This window comes from Palaemon carinicauda, chromosome 19 (assembly GCF_036898095.1).
Source record: "Palaemon carinicauda isolate YSFRI2023 chromosome 19, ASM3689809v2, whole genome shotgun sequence".
Classification (NCBI taxonomy): domain Eukaryota; kingdom Metazoa; phylum Arthropoda; class Malacostraca; order Decapoda; family Palaemonidae; genus Palaemon; species Palaemon carinicauda.
The window spans coordinates 2,938,779-2,949,676 of NC_090743.1; the positions used below are offsets into that span (position 1 = coordinate 2,938,779).

General features: G+C 32.9%; 1 protein-coding gene across 1 annotated transcript in view; it reads right to left on the reverse strand.

Moving 5' to 3' along the window:
• Positions 1 to 10,557, reverse strand: part of LOC137658400 (clotting factor G beta subunit-like) — a 29,027-nt gene extending 18,470 nt beyond the window's left edge. Inside the window, exons 1-2 of the mRNA XM_068393082.1 lie at positions 10,399 to 10,557; positions 2,401 to 2,447 (exon numbers count right to left, since the gene is read on the reverse strand). Of these exons, the coding sequence (XP_068249183.1) occupies positions 2,401 to 2,447; positions 10,399 to 10,437 (86 nt within the window). The 5' untranslated portion in view covers positions 10,438 to 10,557. The remainder of the gene's footprint in view (positions 1 to 2,400; positions 2,448 to 10,398) is intronic.
• Between the last annotated feature and the right edge of the window lie 341 nt (positions 10,558 to 10,898).

The following is a 10,898-nucleotide window of genomic DNA, read 5'->3' on the forward strand; positions in this document are numbered from 1 at the left end:
GCAACTCGGGACGGTTATTAGGTTTATAACGTGTAGTTTCCCTCAGTGAATGTCACTCACAATCAAGTTAATTACTTTTTTTATTTCTTTTAAGAAGAGCTAGTAGTCACCTGAATTACAAAAGTTTTGATGGGAAGAATTTGAAATAAAACACATATAAGGTAAAATTTGAATTATATAAATCAATCAAAAAATAATACATATATCTATATATATATATATATATATATATATATATATATATATATATATATATATATATATATATATATATATATCTATCTATCTATATATGTATATATATACATATATATATATATATATATATATATATATATATATATATATATATATATATATATATATATATATATATATTTAAATATTCCCAATTATTTGTTTTCGATCTTGTAAAAACAAATGTTTTTTTTTTTTTTCTCATCAATCTGACCTTTTGATTTGGATATGTGAATTATTCTAGGAACAATTTACTCCACCGCCAAAAATAACCAGAGACACCAGGTGTCCCACCAGGCGCTGCCATTCCCCGAGGGGTGCCGGTACTCCTTGAAGGAATGGACGGGCTACTTCATACAGCCTGTCGAGCCTCTCCTTTGCCAGGAAGTCCCTGGCTACCGCTGTACAGATTTCCGCTTCCAGGTACACCGCCTATGTCGCTAGAGACATCTAGGACTTTTCCCAGTTGATGAGGATACCTGGCTCCTTGCAAAATCCCAGAAGTTAGTCCCTCTGCTTCAGCAAGACCTCCTTTGAGGAGGAAAGTAACAGCCAGTCGTCAAGGTACCGTAGGATTCTGATCCCCTTCTTGTGGGCCCACTGTGAGACCAGGGCGAAAATCTTGGCGATGACCCTGGTGAATACCTGCAGGGCCATGGACAACCCGAAACATAGGGTGCGAAACTGGAGGACGTCCTTCCCCCATTTGACCTGGAGGAACTTCCTGCTGGACGGGTGTACTGGAATTTGGAAATATGGATCCTTCAGGTACAGGGACAGCATGTAGTCCCCATCCCTGACGGCCACCAGGACCGTCCTGGGGGTCTCCATCTTGAAGAGAGTCTTGAGCGCAAAGCTGTTGATGGCGGATAGGTCTATGACTGATCTCCAACCACTGGTGGCCTCCACAAGGAAGAGGCAACTGAAAAACCCAGGTGACCCCCCACCTACTCTCTGGATAGCCCCTTTCTGTAGCATTTCTTCCACCTCCACTTCCAGAGACCTCCTCTGAAGTGGGCCCTTGGGTTGAAGGGGAGGTCGTCCTGGAAGGGGATACGATAGCTGTCCCTCAGGACCTGCACCATCCAAGGGTTTGCACCGCAATCGGCATAATTCTTCCAACATGACGAGAAACATCCCCTTACATGCGGAGTCACAAGGGAAGGGGAGCCCCCGGTCCTACTTCTTTCTGGGGAAGTGACCGTTACGGGGGAAACAGTTGGCGACATATCTCAGGCGGGAAGAGATGTAGGTGGTAGGGGGCCGTGTGCTTGCAGACCACCCATTCGTCGACGGTCCGGTGGGCAGATATCTTGGTTGGGGAGGGGGTGAGCCGGTCTCGGACGAGCAATCCTGGGCCGATGAGAAGCTTGCTTCTCCGAAGAGGTCCTGTGGAGCACCGCATCCTGACTGGCCTTGCGTCACTTCTCCAGGGTCCCTTCCACCAGATGTCCTGGGAAGAAGGACTCCCCTGTGATAGATGAGTTCCCAAGAAGCCAAGCCTCCCTGTCCGGCATCAACTTGGGCAGTCGGGAAAGGACAGTGTCCCTACTCCAAAGGATCAAATTGGCCCATTGCGAGAGAACCTGGGCCATCACCAATCTGTAGTGGCCAGCGTGGTGATGAAGTGGCCAAAACACGGCTATGAATAAGGACATTTGTTGTTGCTGCTTGTTATATGTAGCCTATGTATATATATATATATACATATATATATATATATATATATATATATATATATATATATATATATATATATATGCGTGTGTGTATGTGTATGTATATCATCAGCAGAAGCTGTATATATATATATATATATATATATATATATATATATATATATATATATATATATATATATATATATATACATATATATATATATATATATATATATATATATATATATATATATATATATATATATATATATATATATATATATATATATATATATATATATAGCAACAACAACAGCTATACCATAATAATAATAATAATAATAATAATAATAATAATATACTTCTGACTTAACTACCTCACATCATTCAAAGAACATTGAAAACACTGACATTGAAAATATACGGAGTAACTCTGGGTACTCGTACTTTCACTCAAAAAAAACCTAAAAGTGGTAAAGTAAACACAATATAATTTACTTACGTTTCATTATCATTCAAGATTGGAGAGGAGTTAGTACACAAGATCCCCTGTAAAAGGAAAGTGGGTTAGTAAAGATACGAACCGACAACGTGGTATTAAGAATTCGCTTTAGATGTAGGTACATATCAGGAAATCAACGTGGCATTAAGAAATTCGTTTTAGCTGTAGGTACATATCAGAAAATCGCATAAGAAATTCGTTTTAGCTGTAGGTACATATCAGGAAATCAACGTGGCATTAAAAAATTCGTTTTAGATGTAGGTACATATCAGAAAATCAACGTGGTATTAAGAATTCGTTTTAGATGTAGGTACATATCAGGAAATCAACGTGGCATTAAGAAATTCGTTTCAGATGTACATACTTCTTAGGAAATTAATGTGGCATTAAGAAATTCGTTTTAGATGTACATACTTCTCAGGAAATCAACATGGCATTAAGAAATTCGTTTAAGATGTAGGTACATATCAGGAAATCAATGAGGCATTAAGAAATTCGTTTTAGATGTAAGTACATATCAGGAAATCAACGTGGCATTAAGAAATTCGTTTTAGCTGTAGGTACATATCAGGAAATCAACGTGGCATTAAGAAATTCGTTTTAGCTGTAGGTACATATCAGGAAATCAACGTGGCATTAAGAAATTCGTTTTAGCTGTAGGTACATATCAGGAAATCAACGTGGCATTAAGAAATTCGTTTTAGATGTAGGTACATATCAGGAAATCAACGTGGCATTAAGAAATTCGTTTTAGCTGTAGGTACATATCAGGAAATCAACGTGGCATTAAGAAATTCGTTTTAGCTGTAGGTACATATCAGGAAATCAACGTGGCATTAAGAAATTCGTTTTAGCTGTAGGTACATATCAGGAAATCAACGTGGCATTAAGAAATTCGTTTTAGCTGTAGGTACATATCAGGAAATCAACGTGGCATTAAGAAATTCGTTTTAGCTGTAGGTACATATCAGGAAATCAACGTGGCATTAAGAAATTCGTTTTAGCTGTAGGTACATATCAGGAAATCGCATAAGAAATTCGTTTTAGCTGTAGGTACATATCAGGAAATCAACGTGGCATTAAGAAATTCGTTTTAGCTGTAGGTACATATCAGGAAATCAACGTGGCATTAAGAAATTCGTTTTAGCTGTAGGTACATATCAGGAAATCAACGTGGCATTAAGAAATTCGTTTTAGCTGTAGGTACATATCAGGAAATCAACGTGGCATTAAGAAATTCGTTTTAGCTGTAGGTACATATCAGGAAATCAACGTGGCATTAAGAAATTCGTTTTAGCTGTAGGTACATATCAGGAAATCAACGTGGCATTAAGAAATTCGTTTTAGCTGTAGGTACATATCAGGAAATCAACGTGGCATTAAGAAATTCGTTTTAGATGTAGGTACATATCAGGAAATCAACGTGGCATTAAGAAATTCGTTTTAGATGTAGGTACATATCAGGAAATCAACGTGGCTTTAAGAAATTCGTTTTAGATGTAGGTACATATCAGGAAATCAACGTGGCTTTAAGAAATTCGTTTTAGATGTAGGTACATATCAGGAAATCAACGTGGCTTTAAGAAATTCGTTTTAGATGTAGGTACATATCAGGAAATCAACGTGGCTTTAAGAAATTCGTTTTAGATGTAGGTACATATCAGGAAATCAACGTGGCTTTAAGAAATTCGTTTTAGATGTAGGTACATATCAGGAAATCAACGTGGCTTTAAGAAATTCGTTTTAGATGTAGGTACATATCAGGAAATCAACGAGGCATTAAGAAATTCGTTTTAGCTGTAGGTACTTCTTCAGGAAATTGATGTGTCATTAAGAAATTCGTTTTAGATGTAGGTACATATCAGGAAATCAACGTGGCATTAAGAAATTCGTTTTAGATGTAGGTACATATCAGGAAATCAACGTGGCTTTAAGAAATTCGTTTTAGATGTAGGTACATATCAGGAAATCAACGTGGCTTTAAGAAATTCGTTTTAGATGTAGGTACATATCAGGAAATCAACGTGGCTTTAAGAAATTCGTTTTAGATGTAGGTACATATCAGGAAATCAACGAGGCATTAAGAAATTCGTTTTAGCTGTAGGTACTTCTTCAGGAAATTGATGTGTCATTAAGAAATTCGTTTTAGATGTAGGTACATATCAGGAAATCAACGTGGCTTTAAGAAATTCGTTTTAGATGTAGGTACATATCAGGAAATCAACGTGGCATTAAGAAATTCGTTTTAGCTCTAGGTACATATCAGGAAATCAACGTGGCTTTAAGAAATTCGTTTTAGATGTAGGTACATATCAGGAAATCAACGTGGCATTAAGAAATTCGTTTTAGCTCTAGGTACATATCAGGAAATCAACGAGGCTTTAAGAAATTCGTTTTAGCTGTAGGTACATATCAGGAAATCAACGAGGCATTAAGAAATTCGTTTTAGCTGTAGGTACTTCTTCAGGAAATTGATGTGTCATTAAGAAATTCGTTTTAGATGTAGGTACATATCAGGAAATCAACGTGGCTTTAAGAAATTCGTTTTAGATGTAGGTACATATCAGGAAATCAACGTGGCATTAAGAAATTCGTTTTAGCTCTAGGTACATATCAGGAAATCAACGTGGCTTTAAGAAATTCGTTTTAGATGTAGGTACATATCAGGAAATCAACGTGGCATTAAGAAATTCGTTTTAGCTCTAGGTACATATCAGGAAATCAACGAGGCTTTAAGAAATTCGTTTTAGATGTAGGTACATATCAGGAAATCAACGTGGCATTAAGAAATTCGTTTTAGCTCTAGGTACATATCAGGAAATCAACGAGGCTTTAAGAAATTCGTTTTAGCTCTAGGTACATATCAGGAAATCAACGAGGCTTTAAGAAATTCGTTTTAGATGTAGATACTTCTCAGGAAATCAACGTGGCTTTAAGAAATTCGTTTAAGATGTAGGTACATATCAGGAAATCAACGAGGCATTAATAAAGGGAATTTGATTATCTTATACCTGTCTTGAGAGAGAGAGAGAGAGAGAGAGAGAGAGAGAGAGAGAGAGAGAGAGAGAGAGAGAGAGAGAGCAGTTGGACTGCAGCTTTTCAGCAAACAAAAAAGAAAGAAATTATAATTTAAAAAAAATAAATAAAAAACAGTAGGACTACAGCTTTTCAACAAACTAATATAAAAAAAATCATACCATAGCCAAGAAAAATAAACCGTAGTGTATATAATAGTGTAGTTCGTAAAATGATCAGAAGCATTAGTTCTGATAATTCCATAAAACAAAATTATTTATTGCTTTCCAAAAGGCCATTAAATGCCACAGGGAATCTTTGGGTTGTCTACCCAAAAAAAAAAAAAAAAAAAAAAAAAAAAAAAAAAAAAAAAAAAAAAAATTCATCATCATCATCTTGGATATTGTATTTAACCTCTGCCATTAAATTCCCCGATAAAATTTTTTGGTTGTCTAGAAAAAAAAAAGAATATTGAATATTGTAGTTAACCTCTATGTTTGTACACTGATAATGGTATTATTCTTAGAACAGCAAGAGGAGGAAGTAATATTTTACTACAAAAGCCATTGATTATAAACTTTCATCCGAATTTGAGTGGGGGTAAATCAAATCCAATTTATTAGTCCAGCCGAAAACTATCAAAGCTTATTTGATATATTTCATTGAGCATAGCTTAGAGCTCTTGTATTTTTGTATGGCGAGAGCTACTTAATAAATACTGCATAGCATATAGTTTCACGGACTTTGATACACGAGTAACCAAAATTAAAAAAAAAAAAAAAAAAAAAAAAACCAGACACTGCACAGTCTGTCCTTGTAATAATAAATTTGGTAAAATGAATGACTTAAAGTAATAAGACGACCTACGATGACTAAATTGGCTGAACTAAACATACAGTATTCCTTTTCATATAAAATTTTTCTTAAAACATTAAATATCAATAATTACATTCAGATGTGCGCATATAGTCCAAAAGTATATTATTAGGCCTATTTTTATTACTAGCTAAGCTACATTCTACGTTGGAATACCAGGATACCTCAAAAGGAAAAATAGCTCAGAGAGGAAAGGAATTAAGGAAAAATACTATATATGAGAAGTGAAGAATGAAAAATAAAAAATATCTTATGATCACTGATAACGTAAAAATAAATGTGACATATATATATATATATATATATATATATATATATATATATATATACAATATATATATATATATATATATATATATATATATATATATATATATATATATATATATATATATATATATGTATATATATATACATACATATATATATATATATATATATATATATATATATATATATATATGTATATATATATAATATGTATATATATGTATATATATATATATATATATATATATATGAAGAGAAAATTACGTCAACCTATTCAACATAAAAACATTCGCTGCAATTTTGAGATTCGGATATTCCACCGATTCAACTGTCCGATTAGGAAAATCATTGCACAATCTGATCACAACTGGAATAAAAGTTCTAGAATATTGTCTAGTATCGAGCCTTATGATGGAAAAGGCAAGAATGTTAAAACTAACTTCAAAAATAATTCCACGTACATGATGGTATAGCTTGGGATGATCTGAATGTGAAGGATGTTCAAATTTGTGAAAAATCTTATGCAACATTCATAAAGAACTAACTGAACAACAGCTCCAGATATTAATATCCAAATCAGACATCCAGATCAAAAATATGAAATCTAATAGACCATAAGTTCCTGTCCGACAAATTAAGAAGAGATTCAGCAGCTGAAGACCAGACAGGAGAACAATACTCAAAACAAGAAAATATGTTTGAAAAAACAAAAAAAAAGGAAAATACTTCAGATTATACTAAACACCAAATATCCCAAATGACTTTCTCAACACAATTGCTTTTGGCAGTTGAAGAATCACAACTAAAATTTTAAAGGAATTGTATAGGGTCAAAGAAACATTAATGAAAAGATCTAGATGTTGAGGAGCCACTGTCCTCGACTGAATTACAATCATAGGTGAATTTTGTTAGTGTTCAACTTCCTGCCCCCTAATTTCTACCATGGACTATCTTAATGTTACTATTCTTAAAATATTTTATTTTTCCTTATTTCTTTTCCTCACTGGGTTATTTTCCCTGTTGGGGCTCCTGGGCTTATAGCATTCTGCTTTTCCAACTAGGGTTGTAGCCTAGCATTTCATAATAATAATAATAATAATAATAATAATAATAATAATAATAATAATAATAGTTCTCTATTAAGGGATTCAGGAATCTCAACTCAACATTCAAGAGATTGAATTTAACAAAGAGTAGCATTATCTGCACATGCAAAAAGCCTTTTTTCTTCTATCCCAAACCACGTATCATGTGTTTATAGTATGAAAAGTAAAGGGTCAAGAACACTAGCTATTACATTCCTACACTCACTATGGTGACATTCAACATCTACTCTTTATGATCTATTACTAAGAAATTCAATAATGATGCTAAGAAAAGACCCACCTACTCCCAACAGTTAGAGTTTGAAAACCAGGGGCTAATGATTAACACGATAAATGGCAGCACTAAAATCAAGGCCAATCATTTGAACTGCCTGAGCACAATCAAGGGATTTCTCCCCAGCACTGGAAATTGTAAGAAGGGCATCACGCGTTCTAAGGCCTTTGCCAAAGCCAAATTACAAATTATGGAACATATTACCTTCAACATACCTATTTACATGTTTGGCCAGAATATGTTAAAAAATATAGCTACCTTAAACTCATTTACCTAATGAAGTAACAATACCAATTCTCCAATAATTGCTAAAATAATCTCTTCTTGCTAACTTGCATAAAATAACAGAACTTCGGAAATCGGCGATCTTTAAAACACAAAGGAACTCATTTACCTAATAGAGTAACAATACCAATTCTCCAATAATTGCTAAAATAATCCATTTTTTGCTAACTTGCTTAAAATAACAGACAACTTGGGAAATCAGTGGTCTTTAAAAAACAAAGGAATAATATTATTTGGGTCTACATCTCCATAAGCATCAAAATCCATCAAGATCTCAAATAGGGAGACATGAAGGAAGAAGATCGAGTTCCTCATTAATCTGATTAGATAATAAAAAACCATCTAAAATATTATATGGACTAAAAAGATCCAAATGAATAAAGGTTATTCATGGGTGGCGGATGCAAGTTTTATTAGCTCATTGCTTTTTGAAACCCCTGATAACGACTTACAGGTCGTCCTAATCTCACAATCTTAGCTCAAAAAGTCGATAATATATTTTAAATCAAAGTATGAGAGCAAATAAATTTCCAAAAACTTATAAAAACTACTAAAATGCAAACAACGTTGATCAGACTTACATCAATTTCCAAAAACTTATAAAAACTAAAAAAATGCAAACAATGTTGATCAGACTTACATCAATTTCCAAAAACTTATAATAACTACTAAAATGCAAACAATTTTGATCAGACTCACATCAATTTCAAAAAAATTATAAAAACAACCAAAATGCAAACAATGTTGATCAGACTTGCATCAATTTGTCAATAACTTATAAAAACTACTATAATGCAAACAATGTTGATCAGACACATATCAATTTCCAAGAACTTATAAAAAACAGAATGCAAACAATGTTGATCAGGCTCACATCAATTTTAAAAAACTTATAAAAACCACCAAAAGGCAAACAATGATCAGACTTGCATCAATTTCCAAAACCTTATAAAAACTACTAAAATGCAAACGATGTTGATCAGACTCACATCAATTTCCAAAAACTTATAAAAACTACTAAAATGCAAACAATGTTGATCAGACTCACATCAATTTCAAAAAACTTATAAAAACTGCTAAAATGCAAACAATGTTGATCAGACTCATATCAATTTCCAAGAACTTATAAAAACTACTAAAATGCAAACAACGTTGATCAGACTCACATCAATTTCCAAAAACTTATAAAAACCAAAATGCAAACAACGTTGATCAGACTCATATCAATTTCCAAAAACTTATAAAAAAGAAAATGCAAACAACGTTGATCAGACTCACATCAATTTCCAAAAACTTATAAAAACCAAAATGCAAACAACGTTGATCAGACTCATATCAATTTCCAAAAACTTATAAAAAAGAAAATGCAAACAACGTTGATCAGACTTGCATCAATTTCCAAAAACTTATAAAAACCAAAATGCAAACAACGTTGATCAGACTCATATCAATTTCCAAAAACTTATAAAAAAGAAAATGCAAACAACGTTGATCAGACTTGCATCAATTTCCAAAAACTTATAAAAACCAAAATGCAAACAACGTTGATCAGACTCACATCAATTTCCAAAAACTTATAAAAACCAAAATGCAAACAAAGTTGATCAGACTCACATCAATTTCCAAAAACTTATAAAAACCAAAATGCAAACAACGTTGATCAGACTCACATCAATTTCCAAAAACTTATAAAAACCAAAATGCAAACAACGTTGATCAGACTCACATCAATTTCCAAAAACTTATAAAAACCAAAATGCAAACAATGTTGATCAGACTCACATCAATTTAAAAAAACTTATAAAAACCAAAATGCAAACAATGTTGATCAGACTAACATCAATTTCCAAAAACTAATAAAAACCAAAATTCAAACAGTGTTAATCAGACTCACATCAATTTCCAAAAACTTATAAAAACCAAAATGCAAACAATGTTGATCAGACTAACATCAATTTAAAAAAACTTATAAAAACCAAAATGCAAACAATGTTGATCAGATTCACATCAATTTCCAAAAACTTATAAAAACCAAAATGCAAACAATATTGATCAGACTCACACCAATTTCCAAGAACTTATAAAAACCATAATGCAAACAATATTGATCAGACTCGCATCAATTTCCAAAACTTATAAAAACTACCAAAACACAAAGTTGTTCAGACTTACCAAGAAGATGGATCCTAAATACAGCCAGAGAGAAACCATACTGGCTTCAGTGGGACTTCAAAAAGTAGTTTATGGAAGACTACAACTAGAATTTGAAATTCCTCTACCTCGGTCAGTGGATGGAATGCTTCTGATGCTGTGTATGTCAGCTACGTCTCATAGAACTTTCCATAGCCATTAATGTACTACCTTGAACACCTGGGATATATTAAACCATTGACAGTATACTGTAGAACACTCAAGGGACTATAGTTGCCAATATATATATATATATATATATATATATATATATATATATATATATATATATATATATATATATATATATATATATATATATATATATATATATATATATATATATATTCCTAATAGGGTTAATTGAATTGGTAGAACTTCTATAGTTCAAATTTGCAGCAAATGATTTTATGTTGAACAGCCTGATTCAAGTGTCTTTCTTATATATTATATATGAAAAATCTGTTTTAATGTTGTGACGG